This window comes from Hylobates moloch, unplaced genomic scaffold, assembly GCF_009828535.3.
Source record: "Hylobates moloch isolate HMO894 unplaced genomic scaffold, HMol_V3 SCAFFOLD_15, whole genome shotgun sequence".
NCBI classification, from domain to species: Eukaryota; Metazoa; Chordata; class Mammalia; order Primates; family Hylobatidae; genus Hylobates; species Hylobates moloch.
In genome coordinates this window covers 2,670,716-2,694,432 of record NW_026652290.1, presented here as the reverse complement: position 1 = coordinate 2,694,432, position 23,717 = coordinate 2,670,716, and the positions used below count along the sequence as shown (strand labels likewise).

The 23,717-nt window shown below is 48.2% G+C and overlaps 2 protein-coding genes across 6 annotated transcripts in view; both read right to left on the bottom strand.

Moving 5' to 3' along the window:
* Window positions 1-16,529, bottom strand: part of FBF1 (Fas binding factor 1) — a 30,115-nt gene extending 13,586 nt beyond the window's left edge. For 2 of the 5 annotated variants that reach the window (XM_032178797.2, XM_032178801.2), the window contains exons 1-9: window positions 15,253-16,518; window positions 13,585-13,670; window positions 13,010-13,037; window positions 11,100-11,141; window positions 8,783-8,876; window positions 6,728-6,788; window positions 5,324-5,374; window positions 3,398-3,515; window positions 1,665-1,764 (exon numbers count right to left, since the gene is read on the bottom strand). In XM_032178797.2, coding sequence (XP_032034688.1) covers window positions 1,665-1,764; window positions 3,398-3,515; window positions 5,324-5,374; window positions 6,728-6,788; window positions 8,783-8,876; window positions 11,100-11,141; window positions 13,010-13,037; window positions 13,585-13,587 — 497 coding nt within the window. In that variant the 5' untranslated portion in view covers window positions 13,588-13,670; window positions 15,253-16,518. Of the gene's footprint in view, window positions 1-1,664; window positions 1,765-3,397; window positions 3,516-5,323; window positions 5,375-6,727; window positions 6,789-8,782; window positions 8,877-11,099; window positions 11,142-13,009; window positions 13,038-13,584; window positions 13,671-15,252 lie in introns of all 5 variants that reach the window. The other 3 variants (XM_058428825.1, XM_032178798.2, XM_058428826.1) reach the window with 3 other exon arrangements.
* A 401-nt stretch (window positions 16,530-16,930) lies between these two features.
* ACOX1 (acyl-CoA oxidase 1) overlaps window positions 16,931-23,717 on the bottom strand; it is a 38,283-nt gene continuing 31,496 nt past the window's right edge. The window contains exons 13-14 of the mRNA XM_058428770.1: window positions 23,673-23,713; window positions 16,931-22,229 (exon numbers count right to left, since the gene is read on the bottom strand). Coding sequence (XP_058284753.1) covers window positions 22,182-22,229; window positions 23,673-23,713 — 89 coding nt within the window. The 3' untranslated portion in view covers window positions 16,931-22,181. The remainder of the gene's footprint in view (window positions 22,230-23,672; window positions 23,714-23,717) is intronic.

The window sequence follows — 23,717 nt, the reverse complement described above, 5'->3', positions numbered from 1 at the left end:
CCAGTCCCAGTGGCCCCCTGGCAGCCTGTGGCTGGGCGTCACGATGCCCAGGGACCCTGCACAGTCAGCTGAGGCCCAGTGAGCAATGGCTTCTGGACTGGCTCAGGTGGCAGGCCACATGCTGTCTAAAGAACACCACGAAGTACAGAGACCTTGACTTCCACCACATGAACCAGGGACAGTTCTACCCACAGAGAGCAGGAACAGGATCAAATGACAGCCATGGGCACACAGGTCTAAAGAAAAATCAGGCCGAGCACGGTGGCTCATGCCTATAATCCCAGATCTTTGGTAGGCCAGGGTGGGCAGATTGCTTAAGGCCAGGAGTTCAAGACTAGCCTGGCCAACAAGTGAAACCCCATCTCTACTAAAAACACAAAAAAATTAGCCAGGTGTGGTGGTGGGCGCCTGTAATCCCAGCTACTTGGGAGGCTGAGGCACGAGAATTGCTTGAACCCAGGAGGCAGAGGTTGCGGTAAGCCGAGATCATGCCACTGAACTCCAGCCTGCGTGACAGAGTGAGACTCTGTCTAAAAATAGTAAGTTGGATCAAGTGGTTTCCAGGTTTTCCAACAACAGTTACTTCATTTGTTCGGCTGCGGCCTTCATCTATCACTGACCAGTGGCAGCAGGTTCCCAGGGTTAAGAACGTACTGGGTGTGGGAAGAAATGCCGATGAGCATAGAGCTATTCAGATAAAAAGAAGATGAAGAAGCCAACCTGGCACAATGGGAACAACTGCTGAACCTGGGAAAGGATGAGAGGGGCTCCTGGTGCTGTTCTTACAACTTCTGAAGTTTTTTTTTTTTTTGAGACGGAGTCTCGCTCTATTGCCCAGGCTGGAGTGCAGCGAGTGGTGCAACCTCAGCTCACCACAACTTCCGCCTCTAGGGTTCAAGCTATTCTCCAGCCTCAGCCTCCCAAGTAGCTGGAATCACAGGCACCCACCACCATGCCCTGCTAATTTTTGTATTTTTAGCAGAGACAGGGTTTCACCATGTTGGCCAGGCTGGTCTCGAACTCCTGACCTCAGGTGATCCACCTGCCTTGGTCTCCCAAACTGCTGAGATTACAGGCAGGAGCCACCACACCCAGCCGACTTTTGAAGTTTGAAATTACTTCAAAATACAAAGTTTAAAATATATACTGAGAAAAAAACTCCAAACTCAGGAAATCCTATCACTGATTTCATTTTCTTTTTGTAAACTGCGAGGATCACGCTGTCAGAATTGTCATGGCAGTTCGACAGCAGAGTTCCTGGGAAGCGGGGTCTAAGAAGCCACCGCAGAGGCCAGTGGTCTTGCTACCCATTGGAATTTATATTCCTTGGGGAGACCGAGTGACATCACAGCCATTTATGATTTCAGGGGCTTTAGGTGGAGGCAGGCCCACCTGCCCCTTTCCTTCTGAGGCTAGGTGGGGCACTGGGGAACCTGAGCAGCATCTGGGATGGGGGCTCCCACTGGGGCCGTCTCCACCACTCTGTCTGGGCTGGCGGGACCAGGCCATCTCCCGCTTCCTTCAGCACCTGCAGAGCTGACGACCTTGTACCCTGTGGCCTCCCACATGAGACTCTCGGGTGGGACAGGGGACAGCTGCAGGGGCCTGTCTTCCCAGTGGCCGATCTGTCTCAAGAGGCCAAGGCTCCTGCCGGCCCCACTTACCTGACAGACTGCCGGCGGGACTGCTGGCCCTCAGAGGAGACCACGGTGGGCTGATAGGCTCCAAAGGTGAAGTCCTTGTCACCCCACGCATCTTCACTGTCTGTGAATTAAGGAGCCTGTGACCGTGATCTGGAGTAGGGGAAACCAAGCTCATTTGTGGCTGCAAAATTCTAACGAAAGCTGAATTTGGTAGCTTGTTGTGTAAGACAAGCAGAGGGAAGCTGCTGTGAAGGGAGCACCTCAGGCACTGGCCAGGAGGATGTAGTGGCCTTGCAGTAGCCGGGCCCTGCCCCAGGATCCCTCCAGGTCAGGTCCAGCGAGCTGCAAGTATCACAAGAACGATTCTCAGCGGACAGCTTGTGGGCTGATGCCTTGAGAAACATGGCCAGAGCAGTGCTTTTCAAATGCGAGCTGCTACCCATGAGAGGGCCGAGAAACCAGCTTAATGTGTCACAGCCAGTGTGTTTCCAAATCAAACAGCATCTCAATCATAGACAACCGAGCACGAACAGTGGTCATGGTAAGTATTATTTCATGACGATTTTTTTTTGTTTGTTTTTTTGAGATGAAGTCTCACTGTCGCCCAGGTTGGAGTGCAGTGGCACGATCTCGGCTCACTGCAGGCTCCGCCCCCCCAGGGTTCACGCCATTCTCCTGCCTCAGCCTCCCGAGTAGCTGGGACTACAGCTGGGACTACTGCTGGGAGGCTGAGGCAGGCGGATCACGAGGTCAGGAGATCGAGACCACAGTGAAACCCCGTCTCTACTAAAAATACAAAAAAATTAGCCAGGCGTGGTGGCGGGCACCTGTAGTCCCAGCTACTCGGAGAGGCTGAGGCAGGAGAATGGCGTGAACCCGGCAGGCGGAGCTTGCAGTGAGCCGAGATCGCGCCACTGCAGTCCAGGCTGGGCAACAGAGCGAGACTCTGTCTCAAAAAAAAAAAAAAAAAAAAAAAAAATCACCCTCAGCGCCACTCCCAAGTCTTGAGAGAACCACTTTTCACTTTTAACATTTTGGTGCATAATGTTCCACTCTGGTACTCTTTTTTTTTTTTTTTGAGATGGAGTTTCGCTCTTATCACCCAGGCTAGAGTGCAGTGGCATGATCTCGGCTCAGTGCAACCTCCACCTCCTGAGTTCACACGATTCTCTTGCCTCAGCCTCCCAAGTAGCTGAGATTACAGGCATGTGCTACCTGCAGGAAGCAGAAGACAAGATCGTGGGCCTGAGTCTCTCCTGGCCAAAGTCCTCCTCCCATATCATGGACTGGGGCCCCTGGGATGGGGTGCACTTCTTCCTGGGAAGCTGGGGGCTCATGGCCATGGGCACAGCCAAGGGAGGAGTCTCCAGTTCTCCCATGGGCTTCTGGCAGGTAAACGAGGTAGGAGCTACCTCTGCTCCCTCATCATGAGTCACTCTAGAGACATGGGTTCAGGAGAGGCACAGGCTACCATAGAGTTCTCCATTTTAACTCACACAGCTTCTCCAGGAGCTGCCCATGTTGGACCCAGAGGGCCTGGAACAGCTCGAGGAAGGGAGGAAACTCAAGCTGTCCCTTTACCCCACCACACACACTCACACACACGCACAACTGCTCCTTGGCCTCTCCATCCTGCGCAGAGAAAACCCAAGGACATGAATGCTTCCTACTAGCATCTTCCACGTCCTCAAAGTCTCCCTAGCAGATGCGAGGAGCCGTCTCCCATGCACCTTTCTCACTGGCTACTGACCCACCTGCAGGCTTGGGGTGGCTGGGCAGCTCTCCTTTCCCAGGGTCCTTTGCAGCTTTTTTGCTAGGGGCTGGATTAGATTTCTTCAGACCTAAGATATCAGCATCCATGCCATCCAGGTCCTAGAAAACCAGGGAGGGAGGGCAAAGGACGATGTTTGATAAGAGGCTGAGGACTTTCATCTGAGAGAGATGGGCTATTGGCACCCCAGGTGTAGAATTGTGAGAAAACAAAGGAAAGTGAGAAAACTGTTGAGAAAAACAGTGAGTGAAGCTCACTGAGTGAAGTGGAACTAAAGGTAAGCAGGGTGGGGTGGAGTGGAGTCCAGCTCATGGTTCTGGGATGAGAGACTCAAAGTCAGCACCAAAAATTGAGTCAGAGGACTTGTGGGTTATGCCCAGGGATCCTAGATGGCTGGTCTTGGGAAAAAAGCTTTCTTTTTTTAGACAGGATATTGGCCGGGTGTGGTGGCTCATGCCTATAATCCCAGCACTTTGGGCTGAGGCGGGTGGATCACCAGGTCAAGAAATCGAGACCATCCTGGCCAACATGGTGAAACCCTGACTCTACTAAAAATACAAAAATTAGTTGGGCGTGGTGGTGCACGCCTGTAGTCCCAGCTACTTGGGAGGCTGAGGTAGGAGAATCGCTTGAACCTGGGAGATGGAGGTTGCAGTGAGCCGAGATCACGCCACTGCGCTCCAGCCTGGGCAACAGAGCAAGACTCTGTCTCAAAAAAATAAAAATACATTTAAAATAAAATAAAGACAGAGTCTCACTCTGTCACCCAGGCTGGAGTGAAGTGGTGTGATCATAGCTCATTGCAGCCTCCAACTCCTGAGCTCAAGTGATCCACCTGCCTTGGCCTCCCAAAGTGCTGGCATTACAGGAGTAAGCCACCATGCTGGGCTTTTTTTTTTTTTTTTTAAGACAGAGTCTTACTCTGCCACCCAGGCTGGAGTGCAGTGGTGTGATCATAGCTCATTGCAGCCTCCAACTCCTAGGCTCAAGCGAGCCTACTGCCTGCCTCGGCCTCCCAAAGTTCTGGGATTACAGGTGTGACTGACTGTGCCTGGCCTTTGAGGAGAAAGATTTCAAGATGAGATTAAAGAAGCTGAATCTGGACCGGGTGTGGTGCCTCATACCTGTAATTACAGTATTTTGGGAGGCCAAGGTAAGAGAATCTCTTAAGGCCAGGAGTTTAAGGTTGCAATGAGATCACACCACTGCACTCCAGCCTGGGTGATAGAATGCGATGGTGTCTCTAAAAAAAACCCTCAAAAAACAAAAAAACACAACAAAAACAAGAGCACCACAGGGCTGTAACCAAAAACGTGGCCTTGTCCTAGGGACTGTGGCAAAATGGGTTAACTAAAAGGGACACAAAACCCCAAGGGTCAGACAGGAGGGTGCTGCTGGCTGGAAGGAGAGGGAGAACAAGGTGTCCAAGGCCAAGCTAGAGGTTACATCCTTACAAATTATTCAGATCTGTGCCTTAAAAATCCATTGCAAAGACTGGCGCTGGGCTTGATCTGATGAGAAGACAGCAGTATTGAAGGGGGCTTGGCAGAGGATGTGGAGAGAAATATGGAGAAAGATTAAGAACAAGCGTTAGAGGAGAGAGTCTCCCCCTCTGTCTTCTAGGTGGAGGTGAGGGGACCCAGCTAGGTGGGCCTCCAAGAGAGCTGGCCCAATTTCCCCAGAGGCCTGTGGCACTCTCCACTCTCTATATACCAGGAACACTGGTTGATACCTAGAGAGGCAAGAAGGCCAATGGCTCACAGACGAGTTCCATGCTTGCACGAGGAAGGGCTCAGAAACACACATTGTAAAGGGAGAAATTAGAGGGAGAATGAAGCCTTGGTACGAAATATCATGACCCCACCCCACCCACCCCCAGTTCTAAGAATCGTGCAAGCTGTTTCCTTACCTTCATGGCCTGGAGCAGAGCCTGCGGATCTGCCTCTGAGATACCTGAAACCTAAGTCCACAAGAAGGATGAGGACACAGATGAGGAGGCACGCTAGTCAAGGCCCAATAAAACTCAGAGTCCTGGCCCCTTGCTTCTGTTAGGGCAGACGGCGCGGCAGGAGCAGAGCTTGGCCAATAGAGCTTACACAGGAGGGTGGCTTTGTTCCCCTTGCTTGGGCTTGGCAGTTTGAAGCCAAACCCGCCTGGTTATAGAGGCTCAGAGAGCACTGCCATTCCTGCTCCTTCCAACCATAGAGAACTCTTCCATCCAGGACCGGAATTCTGCTGCTTCCCACCCATGCCAATGGACAGCTATGGTGTTTATTAGGGGAAAGGAGCAACATCTAAGACTCCAGCAGTTTCAGGGAGCTCTCCTTTCCACTCATCTTACTACAGGAAAGAGGATTCTGCTTTGGGTCCACTCCGCAGCCCATGGGCATTATTTTGATTTAAAAACAAAGTGATGGCTGGGTGCAGTGGCTCACGCCTGTAATCCCAGCACTTTGGGAGGCTGAGGCGGGTAGATCACTTGAGGTCAGGAGTTTGAGGCCAGCCTGGCCAACATGGTGAAACCTTGTCTCTACTAAAAATACAAAATTACCTACTAAAAATACAAAAATTATTTTCTTTGGCTGGGTACAGTGGCTCAGCCTGTAATGCCAGTACTTTGAGAGGACGAGGTGGGTGGATCAAGAGGTGAGGAGTTTGAGACCAGCCTGACCAACATGGTGAAACCCGTCTCTACTAAAAATACAAAAATTATTTTCTTTGGCTGGGCACAGTGGCTCAGCCTGTAATCACAGTACTTTGAGAGGCCGATGTGGGTGGATCAAGAGGTTAGGAGTTTGAGACCAGCCTGACCAACATGGTGAAACCCCATCTCTACTAAAAATACAAAAATCAGCCAGGCGTGGTGGTGGGTACCTGTAATCCCAGCTACTCAAGAGGCTGAGGCAGGAGAATCGCTTGAACCAGGAGGTGGAGATTGCAGTGAGCAAAGATTGCACCACTGCACTCCAGCCTGGGCAACAGAGGGAGACTCTGTCTTAAAATAAAAAAAAACAAACAACAAAAAAAATTAGCCAGTCGTAGTGGCAGGCGCCTGTAATCCCAGCTACTTGGGAGACGGAGGCAGAATTGCTTGACCCCAGGAGGCAGAGGTTGCAGTGAGCCAAGATCACACCACTGCACTCTAGCCTGAGCAATAGAGCGAGACTCCATCTCAAAAAACAAACAAAAAGAACAAAGTGACTTTGCAGGGACTTCTAAACCCTTCTGTGGGCAGCCCCTTGGCCACAACACCCATCTCATTGTTTCTGGGGATAAGTAGAGAGGTGGAGGAGTGGGAAATGGCCAGGCTTACCTCAGCATCAGCTTCTTCCAGGCCTGCCATGGTGCTGAAGACATCATCACCCAGGAGGGACCTGCAAAGGAGAGGCATCAGCCCCTACCTGCATCCCAGGGCACTGGATGACTCTAAAAAGGGGAGGAGGGGCTTAGAAAGCCCAAGGAATCTCGCATAGATCTCTCTGGAGAACAGAGGTGCTAAAAGGAATGTCACAGGCCACCTGATGCAGTGATTTTTTCTTTTTTTTTTTTTGAGACGGAGTCTTGCTCTGTCGCCCAGGCTGGAGTGCAGTGGCGCGATCTCGGCTCACTGCAAGCTCCGCCTCCTGGGTTCATGCCATTCTTCTGCCTCAGCCTCCCAAGTAGCTGGGACTACAGTTGCCTGCAACCACACCCGGCTAATTTTTTGTATTTTTAGTAGAGACGGGGTTTCACCATGTTAGCCAGGATGGTCTCTATCTCCTGACCTCGTGATCCGCCCGCCTCGGCCTCCCAAAGTGCTGGGATTACAGGAGCGAGCCACTGCGCCCGGCCTAATGCAGTGATTTTTAACTTTGTTAGCAGTAGAACTGCTTCAAAAACAAATTGTTAAAAACAATAGGCTGGGCATGGGGCTCATGCCTGTAATCCCAGCACTTTGGGAGACCGAGGCAGGTGGATCACTTGAGGTCAGGAGTTCGACACCAACCTGGCCAACATGGTGAAACCCCATCTCTACTAAAAATATAAAAATTAGCCAGGCGTAGTGGCGGGCACCTGTAATCCCAGCTACTCAGGAGGCTGAGGCAGGAGAATCACTTGAACCCGGGAGGTGGAGGCTGCAATGAGCTGACATTGCACCACTGCCCTCCAGCCTGGGCGGCAGAGCAAGACTCCGTCTCAAAAAATAAAGTAAAAAAAAAAAAAAAAAAGGAAGAAAAACAACTGCTCCAGATCACATGAGGGAGGAGCGCTCACAAAATTCCTCCCTATCTCTCATCTGTAGGGTATTCATTCTTATCTTAGAAGAACAAATACAATTTGAAAATCACTGATCTAGGCCAATCCTTTAATTCTGAGGATAAGAAAATTAGGGCTCAGAGAAGTTCAGAAACTGCCCAAGGTCATATCATAAGTAACAGATGGAGGATAGAAGCCAGGACTGCTGACCTCTTGTGCAGTTCTCTTTAACTTCCCCAGTCTCCGTCAATAAAACCAGGAGCTGGCCAGGTGCGGTGGCGCACGCCTGTAATCCCAGCACTTTGGGAGGCCGAGGCGGGCAGATCACGAGGTCAGGAGATAGAGACCATCCTGGCTAACATGGTGAAACCCCATCTCTACTAATAACAAAGTAGCCAGACGTGGTGCTGTGTGCCTGTAATCCCAACTATGCAGGAGGCTGAGGCAGAACTGCTGGAACCTGGGAGGCAGAGGTTAGAGTGAGCCAATCGTGCCACTGCACTCCAGCCTGGGTGACAGAGCCAGACTCCATCTCAAAAAAAAGAGAAAAAATAAAAATAAATAAACAAAACCAGGAGCTGAAGGAAGTGGGTGGAAATTAACTGACATTAGAAGTAAGCACGGCCAGGTGCGGGTGGCTCACACCTGTAATCCCAGCACTTTGGGAGACTGAGGCGGGTGGATCGCTTCAGCCCAGGAGTTCGAGACCAGCCTGGGCAATGTGGTAAAACTGTCTTCACTAAAAATACAAAAATTAGCCGGGTGGACTGGGCATGGTGCCTCATGCCTGTAATTCCAGCACTTTGGGAGGCCGAGGTGGGCGGATCACCTGAGGTCAGTTTGAGACCAGCCTGACCAATGTGGTGAAACTTCGTCCCTCCTAAAAATACAAAAATTAGCGGGCACCTGTAGTCCCAGCTACTCAGGAGGCTGAGACAGGAGAATTGCTTGAACCGGGGTGGCGGAGTTTGCAGTGAGCCGAGATCGTGCCACTGCACTCCAGCCTGGGCAACAGATATGCTCTAAAAAAAAAAAAAGGCGAGCAAATGTGAAGTACAAAGTACGGGGTGGAGGGGCAGAGAGCATTTAGACTGAAGTAGGTCATGGATACCCAGGCTGACCCTGCCCTTACTTTGTCCTAGCCTTTGAAGACGGGAACATCTGAGATACACCTGTGGTGTCTCGGGTATGTGAAGCTAGTTTAACAGGCTTCTCAGGTAGTGTCACTGGAAAAAAAGAAAAGAGAAAATGTGTCATTTAGCTAAAGGGACCTGGAGTCAAGATGCAAAGGCTGGCAAGCTCCCTTCCCAAGCTGTCTCTGTATTAGGAGGAAGAAATCTGGCCCCATAGGCAGGTCCCAATGTCACCCCTTGGAAAACCTGAATGGGAGAGAGGGTGGTACATTTCCAAGGAGGAAGTCAACCCTAAATGCCGAATACCAAATGAAGAGCCCAACCCAACCCAACCCAACCCAACTGCACCCCAAGGAAATGCATGACGAACAACTGCTTTTCCACAGCCCAAAACTGTAGGCTGGAATACATGGGCTGGAATACATTAGCCAGGCATGGTGGTGGTTGCCTGTAATCCCTCCCAGCTACTCAGTAGGCTGAGGCAGGAGAATCGCTTGAACCGGGAGGCAGAGATTGTAGCGAGCCGAGATTGCGCCACTGCACTCCAGCCTGGGTGACAGGAGCTTTGTGGGTTCTCTGGGGCCATGTAGGGGAAACCTAAGTCTCTCTGTCCCTGGTGAGCTTTACATGACCATGAAGCCAGGTTCCTTAATAGACCAACATGAACACAAATAATATGGATTAGCATTCAGAATCTACAAGGAACTCTTTTAACTCAATGATAAAAAGACAAGTAACCCAATTAAAAAGGGGCAAAGGATCTGAACAGACATTTCTCCAAAGATATACACATGGCCAATAAACACATGAAAAGATGCTGAACATCATTAGACATTAGGGAAATGCAGATCAAAACTACAATGAGATACCCACTTTACACCCTGTAGGATGGCAATAATAAAAAAAAGGAAAATAAGTATTAGCAAGGATGTAGAGGAACTACAGCCATCTTACACTGTTGGTGGGATGTAAAACGGCACAGCTGCTGTGGAAAAGCAGTCTCCTCAAAAAGTTAAACATACAGTTACTGTATGGTCCAGGAATTCCAAATGAACTGAAAACACATGTCTGCCCAAAAACTAGTACACAAACGTTCATAACAGCATTATTCATAATAGCCAAAATGTGGAAATATCTCAGATATCCATCGACTGATGAAGGGATAAACAAAATGTGATTTATCCACACAATGGAACATTATCTAGCCATAAAAAAGTTATAAAGTACTGATTCATGCTACAGTGTGGATAAACTTGGAAAATATTATGCTACATCAGAGAAGCTACGTGCGCTGGGCATGGTAGCTCACTCCTGTAATCCCAACACTTTGGGAGGCTGAGGCAGGTGTTTGAGGCCAGGAGTTCAAGATCAGCCTGGCCAACATGGCGAAAACCCATCTCTACTAAAAATACAAAAAGTAGCTGGTTGTGGTAGTGCATGCCTGTAGTCCCAGCTACTCGGGAAGCTGAGGCAGGAGAATTGCTTGAACCTGGGAGGCAGAGGTTGCGGTGAGCCGAGACTGCGCCATTGCACTCCAGCCTGGGCAACAAGAGCAAAACTCCGTCTCCAAAAAAAAAAAAAAAGGTAAGATGCTGTGTGATTTCATTTTATGTAAAGTGTCCAAAATAGGCAAATCCATAGAGACAGAGAGTAAATAATAAGTGGTTGCCTAAGTTTGGAGGAAGGAGAGAATGAAATTGACTACTAATAGGCATGAGGTTTCTTTACTGGGTGATGGAAAATGTTCTGGAATTAGGTAGTGTTGATGGTTGTACAACTTTTGAATATTCAAAAACCACTGAGTTGTACACTTTACAGGAGTGGACTTTATGCTATATAAATTACATCTCAATTTCTTTTTTTTTTTGAGACAGAGTCTCGCTCTGTCACACGGGCTGGAGCGCAGTGACGCAACGTTGGCTCACTGCAACCTCTACCTCCTGGGTTCAAGTGATTCTCCTGCCTCAGCTTTCCAAGTAGCTGGGATTACAGGCGCCCGCCACTACACCCAGTTAAATTTTTTTGTATTTTTAGTAGAGACAGGGTTTCACCATGTTGGTCAGGCTGGTCTTGAACTCCTGACCTCGTCATTGGCCCTCCTCGGCCTCCCAGAGTGCTGGGATTACAGGCATGTATATCCCAATTTTTAAAAAAAGGCTGGGTGTAGTGGCTTATGCCTGTAATCCCAGCACTTTGGTTCAGGAGGTGGGAGGATCATTTCAGTCCAAAAGCTTGGGACCAGCCTGGGCAACATAGTAAGAAAAAAAAGCAACAGCAGCAGCCCAAATTAGGGGATTCTGGGCAAGGCACACTTACTATCATCCCCTGGAAGGTCACCAGGTAAATCGTCAATGGAGCCTGGAACAGAAAAGGGACTGTCATGACTTCAGGAGGAAAGAAGAGTGGCCCTTATAAACATCAAGGCTTGAGACTCGCCAGAAGGCATCAGAGCTTTCAGATGTTGGGACTTAGGCTTAGCTCTCCTTTCATTGGCCAAGAGATGTTTTATAAGTTTCTGGCAACAAGTCACAAAGCCTTGTTGAAACACCCTGAGGCAGAAATTTAAAATAACTATCTCAGGCTGGGCGCAGTGGCTCACACCTGCAATCCCAACACTTTGGGAGGCTGAGGCGGGTGGATCACCTGAGGTCAGGAGTTCGTGACCAGCCTGACCAACATGGCAAAACCCCGTCTTTACTAAAAATACAAAAAAATGGCCAGGCGTGGTGGCTCACACCTGCAATCCCAGAACTTTGGGAGGCCAAGGCGGGTGGATCACCTGAAGTCAGGAGTTTGAGACCAGCCTGGCTAACACGGTGAAACCCTGTCTCTACTAAAAATACAAAAAATTAGCCGGGTATGGTGGCACGTGCCTGTAGTCCCAGGTACTGGGGAGGCTGAGGCAGGAGAATCACTTGAACCTGGGTGGCGGAGTTTGTAGTGGGCCGAGATCACACCACTGCACTCCAGCCTGGGTGACAGAGCGACATGCCGTCTCAAAAAACAAGAAAAAAAACCCCCAAAAATTAGCTGGGCATGCTGGCACATGCCTGTAATCCCAGTTACTGGAGAGGCTGAGGCAGGAGAATTGCTTGAACCTGGGAGGCAGAGGTTGCAGTGAGCCGAGATCGTGCCACTGCACTCCAGCCTGGGCGACAGAGCGAGACTCCCTCTCAAAACAAAAACAAAAACAAAACAAAAATTAGCCGGGCATGGTGACACATGCCTGTAATCCCAATTACTGGGGAGGCTGAAGCAGAAGAATTGCTTGAAACTGGGAGGCAGAGGTTGCAGTGACCTGAGATCGTGCCATTGCACTCTACCCCGGGCAACAGAGCAAGACTCCGTCTTAAAAAAAAACAAAAACAAAAACAAAAACTATCTCAAAGGATGATACTGTAGATTTTCAGCAGAACCTATATTCCACCTGCCCACCATGACACACTGGCCAAAGATCAGTCTTCCAGACCCTGAACATAGCCCAGTGTGGCTCAATGGGAAGAGTGCCCAAGATTTCTAGGCACATGGAAGCTACTTTCAGACAAGTAGGCTCCTTGTACCCTTCTATCTAAGACCCCCCAGAACTGGTCTGGATGTCCTCATCAATGGCCACTTTCTGATGGAGGCATGTATGAATATCGAATTCGTTTCCCCCCACCAGCTTTCCCACCCTGAATCCCAACCACATATTTCTGGATACAGAGCCCAAGGAGAAGGATTTTTTCCAAAACCTCGTATCTTATTTATGTCTGAACTTCTCCGAGGACCAGTGAGGCAGCATAAGGAAGACCAAGGCTGCCTACGGAATAATGGGAAGAACAGCAAGACTCTGATCAAAAACATTTTTTTTTTAAGACCGAGTCTCGCTCTGTCACCCAGGCTGGAGCGCAGTGGCGCGATCTCGGCTCACTGCAAGCTCTGCCTCCTGGGTTCACGCCATTCTCCTGCCTCAGCCTCCTGAGTAGCTGGGACTACAGGCGCCCGCCACCACGCTAATTTTTTGTATTTTTAGCAGAGACGGGGTTTCATCGTGTTAGCCAGGATGGTCTCGATCTCCTGACCTCATGATCCACCCACCTCGGCCTCCCAAAGTGTTGGGATTACAGGCATCAGCCACTGTGCCCGGCCCAAAAACATTTAAATAAACACACGTCTCATCGTTCCAGGACCAATGGGGGAAAAGATACATATTTGGCTTAAGAGTAATGTTCCATCTCTCCACTCACCTTTCCATCCCTTCTTGGTTTTTAGCGCCTAAAATGGGAAAAACAAATCACATCAAGAAAAACCAAACAGTGAACACAGGTGGGAATTGGCAATGCAGAATGAATTGCGTTGCCTTTTGCCAAGTAACCAGAGGCAAGAGCACCAATAGCATTTAGAGATGTAAGTCCTTTATGCGTTCCTATAGTTTCTGAGGATGGACTCATTCAGAGCCTGGAAACAGCCCCACTAACCAGCGATGGGTGCCAATGGGTGGGCAGGTCACTCCTTTCCCAGACATGCAAACCCTCCCAGCTGAGATGTCATGTGACTAGAAATGTCTTCTATTCTGTGCCCCTGATTCCTTAATACCAGTGACAGACACTTAAAAATGCTTCCAGCTGGACACTCAGTCTCAGAAGAAACCTTGGTCGTCGAAAGTTTGGTATCAATGCCACCTCCCGTCACTCTTCTCCAGAGTCTCCATCCTGTTCCTTGCCGCCCAGCCCCCAGAGTGTTGCATGCAGTCAAGATCTTTGGGGATGCAGGATGGGAGGCATGTTCGCTTTCCATGCATCTTACTCTGAACTCTGCCTACCATCTCACGGCTCTTGGGGGTGCTTGCAGCTCCTTCACAGCACTGGCCGTCTCATTTGGATTCTGCCCACATCAGGCTCATACTCCCTAATGAAGAAAATTAAAGTGGTTGCTTAAAAATGATATAGCTTTGGCTGGGCGCCGTGGCTCACGCCTGTAATCCCAGCACTTTCAGAGGCCAAGGCGGGGGGATCACCTGAGGTCAGGAGTTCAAGACCAGGCTGGCCAACATGGTGAAACCCCGTCTCTACTAAAAACACAAAAATTAGTTGGGTGTGGTGGTGTACATCTGTAATCCCAGCTACTCAGGAGGCTGAGGCAAGAGACTCGTTTGAACCTGGGAGGTGGAAGCTGCAGTGAGCCAAGACCGTGCCACTGCATTCCAACCTAGGTGACAGAGTGAGACTCCATCTCAAAAAAAAAAAAAGGAGACTGGGCGCAGTGGCTCATGCCTGTAATCCCAAAACTCTCTGGGAGGCCAAGGCAGGTGGACCACCTGAGGTCAGGAGTTCGTGACCGGCTTGGCCAACATGGTAAAACCCCGTCTCTACTAAAAAATACAAAAAATTAGCTGGGTGTGGTGGCAGGCACCTGTAATCCCAGCTACTTGGCAGGCTGAGGCAGGAGAATCGCTTGAACCCGCTAGACGGAGGTTGCAGTGAGCTGAGATCATGCTATGCATTCTAGCCTGGGCAACAGAGCAAGACTCCATCTCAAAAAAAAAAAAAAAAAAAAAAAAGATGCAGGTTTAACAGCATGAATCCAAGGCTTATCAAAGTTCTCTCACGGCCCATTCAAGAGATAAAGCCCATTTCCATAAATTAAAAATTCCTTATAGGGGATGCACTTCAGAAGAGCAAGTACTCTCAGGCTGGGCGCGGTGGCTCACACCTGTTATCCCAGCACTTTGGGAGGCTGAGGTGGGCAGATCACTTGAGGTCAGGAGTTCAAGACCAGCCTGACCAACATGGTGAAACGCTGTCTCTACTAAAAATACAAAAATTAGCTGGGCATGGTGGCATATGCCTGTAATCTCAGCTACTCAGGAGGCTGAGGCAGGAGACTAGCCTGAACCTAGGAGGAGAAGGTTGCAGTAAGCCGAGATCGCCCTACTGCACTCCAGCCTGGGCAACATGTGAGACTCTGTCTCAAAAAAAAAAAAAAAAAAAGTGCTCTGGATAACTTAATGGGCTTTCTGAGGCTTTGAGATTACTTGAAAAAAGGGCAGTGGCCATCATCCCTTACCCTGAAAGCCGATGTGGCAATTGGCAAGTACTCATTTTAGAAAGGAGGTGGGTGCCTGGCACCAAGGCTGAAACCCTTTCCCAGGCAACACTCATGACTACTTTCTAGGCAGCATTTAGCAAAAAAGCAGGTATGAACTCTGGTTACTCTTTGATATTATTTTTCTTTTTAAATTTTTTTTTTTTAAGAGACGGGGTTTCACCGTGTTACTCAGGTTGGTATTGAACTCTGGGGCTCAAGCAATCCTCCTGCGTTGGTCTTCCAAAGTGCTGGGATTACAGGTGTGAGCCACCACGTCCAGCAACACGATTTTCACTGACAGTGGAAATATTTCTTTATATAGGCAGTAAATCTAACCCACTGAGAACAGTTTTCCTTGGAATTAGCTCTCTCCCTCCCCCTCCTCCACTTTACCAAAACCCACCTACAGGATGTCCTGGAAGAAAGGAGTCAGAGGGGTCCTCTCTATGTCCCAGGTGTTGGCCTGTCCTGTTATTGGAATGCAAGGGTTATCTGGGCTTACCTACAGAGCCCACCCTGAATACATGTGTTTTCTTTTCTTTTTTTCGACAGAGTCTTGCTCTGTTGCCCAGGCTGGATTGCAGTGGTACGATCTTGGCTCACCACAACCTTAGCCTCTTGGGTTCAAGTGAATCTCCTGCCTCAGTCTCCCGAGTAGCTGGGAATACAGGCACGTGCCACCATGCCCGGTTAATTTTTGTATTTTTAGTAGAGACGGGGTTTCACTGTTGGCCAGGCTGGTCTCGAACTCCTGACCTCGCGATCTGCCTGCCTCGGCCTCCCAAAGTGCTAGGATTACAGGTGTGAGCCACCACGCCTGGCCTTCTTTCTTTTTTTTTTTCCAGACAGGGTCTCAGTCTGTTGCCCAGGCTGGAGTGCAGTGGCACGATCACAGCTCTCACAGCTCACTGCAGCCTCGACCTCCTTGGGCTCAGGCGATCCTCCAATCTCAGCCTCCCTAGCAGCTGGGACCACAGGCACACGCCACCATGTCTGGCAAATTTTAAAACTTTTTTGTAGAGACGGGTCTCCCTATGTTGCCCAGGGTCGTCCCAAACGCCTTGGCCTCCCAAAGTGTTGGGATTACGGGCGTGAGCCACCGTGCCCGGCCTTGTGTTTCTTTTTCTCTGCAATGGCGACTTCACGACCTACAAGTCCAAATGTGTCCCATAACACATCAAGGAACTTCCGGCATCTCCCATCGATCCTGTAGGGGCTTCTCAGACTATGGGGATTTTCTAGGCGTGTTTGCCAAGGCCAAAGGTCTACAGAGTAACCCCGTCCCCACATGTATTCAGCCGACTCCATGCCAGGCGTTTTACAGATCCCCAGACCACCTCTAAGCAAGACCCCTAACCGGAGTCGCCCCTCCGTCCCGAGACTCCGCGACCCTCAATGCGTCACCCTTCTGAGCGCCCGGCCTATCTGGCCCCCCGAGCGCAGCCTGTAACGCTCTCAGCCCCTGAAGCCTCCCGTTACGCGCCGTGCCCCCGGAGGTGCGGCCGATGGGACCAGCGCCGGCCCTGGCTCCCTTCGGGTCGCCCAGCCTGGCCAGGCCTGGCCTCCAGCTTCCAGCCGCTGCCGTTACCCTCAACCGTCCGGCCTCATGCGGAAAGGCGGGCGCGAGGCATCCTGGGAGTCGCAGTCGGCCGTCTGCTCACCCGCCCGCACCGAGGAGGCGGGGACGCCGTGAGGAACTACAGCTCCGTGAGGAACTACAGGGAGCCGCGCGCGGCCGTTGGCGGGGCGGGGCTTCTGCCGGCGGCGAGCCCGTTGCTAGGAGCTGCCCCAACGCCTCTCCGGGAAGAGGGCGCCAGGCTCAAAGGCCCTCTTGGGAACTGCCGGGACGCTTAAAAGTTCCTCCTGCCCACTTCTGAGGGCTGACACGTGGCCGGCGCGGAGGCGTGAGAAATGTGTTGATATTGGGAGGTTGACGGGTGAATCCACAAATTCACCCGTGTTTATTCCACACCCCAAAGCTTGAGGGAAGTGACTGACCTGTTTAATGATCCAATCAAAGCTGTATAGCCAGAATGTAACCTAATACTGTCGCCCACAAAAGGATTAAGTCACATTTTTTCTAGTATATGCTGATTATGAATTTTATTAAGGTTTATTCAATGTCACAGAGGAAAGAACGGTTTGTAGTTTGGCTTACCCGCAGTGCTGGTAGGTCACAGCTGTCCAACCACGATCCATTCACATGCTCTGGGCCCGTGCCCCTCGTCCTCCCACCCCTACCCCCACAGGACACCATTAAGCCAGGGCTAGGTAACAACATATGCTAAATGCATCTTCTCAGGTATGAACCAAACTCAAGCCACAACAGCAAAGGGGGAAAAAGGTAGCAAAGTAATTATGTGCTCCCAAGGCATACAGTCATTTAGTTGAATCCTTAACAACTGGAAATAAAAAGGCATTTATCAAGTGTAGTCCGCAGTCTGAATGTGGAAGGTGGAAGATCACACATTTACTAAGAAACACTCAAGACATATTTTGGTTCAGAACTCTAAAAAATCCCCAATTTTCCATAATCTTCCCAAGACAACCAATGACCCACTTAAAAAATTTAAGGCAAAAACACCCTTGAATCTAGGAATGTGCATATATGCAACAGCTAACATCTGGTAACTCTAACAATGTTCCTTATATGTTTCTGTGTTTACTATCATGGGCCATAGGAAGAAGTACTGGAAAATTTAGTAAGTGTGGACAGTTAAAAGCAAAACACTGGCCAGGCACGGTGGCTCACGCCTGTAATCCCAACACTTTGGGAGGCCGAGGTGGGTGGATCACGAGGTCAGGAGTTCAAGACCAGCCTGGCGAACTTGGTGAAACCCCGTCTCTACTAAAAATACAAAAAAATTAGACCGGCATGGCGGCAGGCGCTGTAATCCCAGCTACTCAAGGAGGCTGAGGCAGAGAACTGCTTGAACCCGGGAGGCGGAGGTTGCAGTGAGCCAAGATTTCGCCACTGCCCTCTAGCCTGGGTCAAAGAGCAAGACAGCATCTCAAAAAAAAAAAAAAGCAAAACCCCACCATCAGTATTTTAAAACAAAAAGTCGTTTTAGTGACTTGTTCTAATCCTCCAAGGATGGAGTAGTAAATAAACAGCAGAAATGACTTCCCTGCATTATTTCATGAAAATGATCAAAACCTTTATCTAAGTCAGAATATCAACAAGACTCTTGGCTTCAGGTCATCAATTTCCTGACACTCCTCCTCTCTCTAGCTGTAGTAGCAGCTACTGCTTGAAGACAACCTGTATATCCCAGGCATACCCTCTACACGTATAAAAAGATGTGCAGGTGTTACCACCTACACCTAATTCACTTCCTTTCTAATAAGATAGATGGAATAACTCGGAAAAGGGAGAGAGGAGGGATTTTGAGCCGCAGTTGTCTAAAGAATTATTGATTCACAGGGATCTCCAAGATTATGCATTTGAAGAGTTTTATTTCTCCACCCAAAGCCCTGCAGTGAAGAAAATCCAAGAATTAAGATGCAACATGCTGGGCGAGGTGGCTTGTGGCTTATGCCTGTAATCCCAGCACTTTGGGAGGTGTGGGGGGAGTGGGGGTGCCGATCACCTGGCCAACATGGTGAAATCCCATCTCTGCTCAAAATACAAAAATTAGCCGAGCATGATGGCAGGTGCCTGTAATCCCAGCTACTCAGGAGGCTGAGGTGGGAGAATTGCTCGAACCTGGGAGGTGAAGATTGCAGTGAAGTCGAGATCGCACCATTGCATTCCCGCCTGGGCGAGAGCGAGACTCTGTCTCAAAAAAAAAAAAAAAAAAAGTAACATGTTGGCCCAGCACAGTAGCTCACTCCTGTAATCCCAACCCTTTGGGAGGCCTGAGGTAGGAGGATCACCTGAGGCTAGGAGTTCATGACGGGCCCAAGGCAACATAGCCATACCCTATCTCCAAAAATAAAAAAAATTTAAAAATTAGCCAGGTGTGGTGGTGTGCACCAGTAATCCCAGCTTCTCAGAGGAGGCCAAGGCAGGAGGATCACTTGAGCCCAAGAGTTGGTGGCCAAAGTGTGCTACAATCACACCACTGCATTCCAGCCTGGGTGAGAGTGAAACCCTCATGGGGTGGAAAAAAAAGATCTAACATGTTAACTTTAGGAACTATAAAATGCCTTCAGGTGTATGTGATCTGAAATTACAAGTGGTGACTTCTCAGAAAGCATATGAACACAGTGAATGTCGTAATGTTCTGAAGATAAGCTGATACTTAGTACTAATATCTAAAGAACGTGAGGGCCCCAAAGGCTGTGTCATCAACTCTGCTTTGAGGTCACTAATTTTTAAATACAGAGCATAAAGTAGAACTCCAAACACTTGGGCAAGAAGAATCCATTGCAAATAGCCAACATATTTCTATTAAGCCTCACATTTTCAATTTTGTATTTGGTTGAGAGTACTTTTTTAAAAAAAAGGCTTAAATCAATATTATCTAACACACACAAAAAAATCTAATTAATTCTACTCACTCTGGGCCAGGTGCTGTGGTTCACACCTATAATCTCAGCACTTTGGGAGGCTGAGGTGAAATGATCGCTTGAGCCCAGGAGTCTGAGACCAGCCTGGGCAACATGGCAAAACCCTGTCTCTACAAAAAAAATAGAACAAATTATCTGGGCGTGGCAGTACATGCCTGTGGTCCCAGCTACTCAGGAGACTGAGGAGGGAGGACCATTTGAACCCGGGAGGCAGAGGTCACAGTGAGCCAAAATCCCACCACTGCACTCCAGTCTGGGTGACAGAGTGATACCCTGTCTCAAAAGATAAAAATAAAATTCTTAGTAATTTTGGAGAAGACAAAGTGAAAACGTATCTTTGTATTTGTGAAAATGGCTCACAAAATTTTGAATCCAACAGACCCAAACTTGTCAGTGGCAGTCTGGTGTGGTAGAGAGAACAAACTGGACTTGCCACTTCCTTTAAGGTACAGCCAACAAATGTGTACCAAGTACTTCCAAAGACTCCTAAAGTGACTGGAGCCACTCACAACTATTGCTGCAACTGCAGTAATTACAGCTGATTTATAGCTGTCCACTCAGGCAGGTATCACTCCTTCCTTTTTTGTTCTTAGTGTTCCCTAAATCTAATAAACCTCTATTCTAAATTTCTTCATAATTTAAACCTATGTTTAATTGTGTGGCATATTTTTTCTCTCTTAATAGTACAAATCAGTGAGGTTTACTATATCTTTATTCTTGATTATACTGAATAAAGTTCAAGACAGAACATTCCAATATTTATAAAAATGGCATCAAATGTCAGATTTAGATTTTATTTTTTTTGAGACGGAGTCTCGCTCAACCGCCCAGGCTGGAGTGTAGTGGCACCATCTTGGGCTCACTGCAACTTCTACCCCCCAGGTTCAAGTGATTCTCCTGCCTCAGCCTCCCGAGTAGCTGGGACTACAGGCACGCACCACCACCATGCCCAGCTAATTTCTGTATTTTTTTCAGTAGAGATGGGGTTTCGCCATGTTGGCCAGGATGGTCTCAAACTCCTGACCTCAGGTGATCCACCCGCCTCGGGCTCCCAAAGTGCTTGGATTACAGGCGTGAGCCACCGCGCCCGGCCCCAGATTTAGATTTTAAATAAAACTTGAGGTACTGGGTCAAAGGGGGCTCTGCAGGTCGATGATCTCCTCAAACCTGCAAAGACATCCCATCTATGCAACTGGATTAGGGGGGTGTCATTCCAAACACCCTCAGATTCTGCCCAGATATTCATCTGTGAACAAGGTATTTCAACAATGATTTTGCAACAATTCTACATCTAGCAGGTCAGTTTATCATTTTCCAGAATCTGAACTACTGTCAAGATAGACTCAAGTGAGATTAGCACAGGGTTAATCTTCAATCTTAACACAATTATCAATTAGTTCTCCCAGTGGAAAGATTAAGGCTTTTGTCAACATGTAGCATTTCTGCTGTAACCTAAAAGTCTCATATTACCGGTTCCCCAGGATAGATAGATATTATGTCAGGTCCCAAGATAGGAATTATGTTTCCATGGAATTAAGCCATATTCTCAGGACTGATTCTAGAACAGCTGGTTTCATGGGGCATATGGTGTAGATTAAAAAAAAAAACAAAAAAAAAAAACCCAAAGTGACTTACATTGACTTTAAGAAAAAATTAATTAAGATATATTTAACCTTTAAATATAGAATGATTGTGTAAATTAGATTCCAACTGAAAGGACAATTAGCGATTCAGAGAAAGCTCCTAGAAATAGACTGAAAACAAAGCCATACATATAGTAAGAAATACAACCTATGGAACTTCCATTTTTCTAACTATAGCTTTTTGTTTTTTGTTTTTTCCCAGTTGTTAAAAAAAAAACAAAAAATTCACAGTTTCAATGATTATATTTTCTGAACCAAAAAACAGAACACATGGTTCGTGTCAAAGGGTTTTTCTGTGCTACGTCTGGGAGTGAGGTGACCTAAGTGACTTTTTTTAATGCCAAATACAGTAACCTCCAAGCTTTTAATGGCTTATGCCAAGACGACAGAATATGTGAAATCTGATTGTCCCAGAGTTACACTCTGCACTCCAAAGTTACAACAGTGCCACAGCTGAGAGATCTCCCTATACTTCCTACTACTGTGACAATTTAGCAATCCTTCAAATGGAAAATTCCTAATCACACGAGACAATGGTCCTACAGTAGGCCCGTGCGGAATAAGTTCCCTCGTTGGAAAAATGCTAGCATGAATAGTTTGATAAACGCAATCCATCAGCAAAGGAGAGCAAGCAGGCAGAGACTGTGCCAAGCAGAAACTCATTCGCATCAAGTTTTCCAGTAAGTGTCCTTCCCCCAGTCCCTTTTCTTCAATCCTGCTTTTAAGCCAGGCCCCAGGGTAAGTGGTAGAACACCGAGCAGGAAAGCTTGGAAGGGTTCTACACCACTTCAAAAATACCTTTGCTTAAAAACACTTATATAGCCAGTGATTAGCAATTAAAATGTGAAAATAATCAACTACTTAGTAGTTAAATTCTGCTAATTATCAAAAGTCATAGTCTACTGGGATCAGCAGCATTACAAAAGGAAGTCATATCGCATTTCTTAAGCTTTTTCTGAATGGTTTAACAGGTCTCTTTCAGTGTTAATTCCCCTTAAAACATCTGCTTTTTTTTCATTTAATCTCTGAAATCTGTTCATTTTTTTTCCCTCCATTTATAAAAAGGGGTCAATTTATCATTTGATCTATAGCTATTTGAATTCGAAAAAGATTCCACACAGGTATGAGTTGCACACAGGCGCTTTCTGGAGCAGATTAAACTTGTCCTTGTGACACTTCAGAGCTTGGACTGCAGTGACTTCAGGTGCTTGTAAGATTCGTGGACCTGTGGGGAAAGGAGAGAGAAGAACTACTACTAAGGAGTTTACCATGTTAAATAGTATACTTTTTTTTTTTTTTTTTGAGACTGAGTCCTGCTCTGCTGCCCAGGCTGGAGTGCAGTGGCACAATCTAGGCTCACTACAGCCTCTGCCTCCCAGACTCCAGCGATCTTCCCACCTCAGCCTCCCGAATCGCTAGAACTACAGGTGTGTGCCATGGCACCTGGCTGCTATTTGTTTTTTGTTGTTGTTGTAGAGATGGGGGTTTACCACGTTGGCCAGGCTGGTCTAGAACTCCTCAATTCAAGTGATCCACCCACCTCAGCCTCCCAAAGTGCTAGGATTACAGGCATGAGCCACTGTGCCCAGCCTGTGGTTGTTTCTAAAGAGTCCTCATCTTTTAGAGCTATGCATTGAATTATTTATGGATAAAATTATCTGATATCTTAGTTTTTTTTTTTTTGAAATGGAGCCTTGCTCTTGTTGCCCAGGCTGGAGTACAATGTCATGTTCTTGGCTCACCGCAGCCTCTGCCTCCCAGGTTCAAGCAATTCTCCTGCCTCAGCCTCCTGAGTAGCTGGGATTACAGGCATGCGCCACCACGCCCAGCTAATTTTGTATTTTTAGTAGAAACAAGGTTTCTCCATGTTGGTCAGGCTGGTCTCAAACTCCCGACCTCAGGTGATCCACCTGCCTCGGCCTCCCAGAGTGCTGGGATTACAGGTGTGCATCACTGAGCCTGGCCCTGATGTCTTAGATTTATTTCAAAATAGTCCCCAGGAGGAGGGGGATGAAGGTTCAGATGAAACACCAACTGGCCACGAGTTGATAGTCATTGCTGCTAGACAAAGGGTGTACCAAAGAGCACTACGGAATTCTCTTTTTGTATATTTTATTCTATTTGTGTGTGTGGGTATACCTTTTTTTTTTTTTTTTTGAGACGGAGTTTCGCTCTTGTAGCCCAGGCTGGAGTGCAATGGCATGAAGATGGCTCACTGCAACCTCTGCCTCCTGGGTTCTCCTGGGTTCAAGCTGAGGCAGGAGAATTCCCGACAGCCGTGTACCACTACCGCCCAGCTGTTTTTTTGTATTTTTAGTAGAGACTGGGTTTCACCATTTTAGCCAGGCTAGTCTCGAACTCCTGACCTCAGGTGATCCGCCCACTCGGCCTCCCACAGTGCTGGGATTACAGGTGTGAGCCAACGCGCCCGGCCTGTGTATATTTTTAAATGTTCAATTCGTTATCAAAAATTGAAATTGATTAAGACCCTGGTTACTGTGGGAACAACCCAGTTCCCTTCTGAACCTGTTGCTCAAATAAAGTGACTGTCAGAAGTGGCCATGGTACTTTCAGAGCTTTCACAGATAAATCCCCTTCCAGAGGCCTTTCCTGCTTCAATATTTAAGTGAAGACTTTAAAAAAAGGTGCAAAGACACTGGATTTTTACCTCTGCTTTGTTCAGTGGGGAGTTCTTAGCCCACTCAAACAGGTT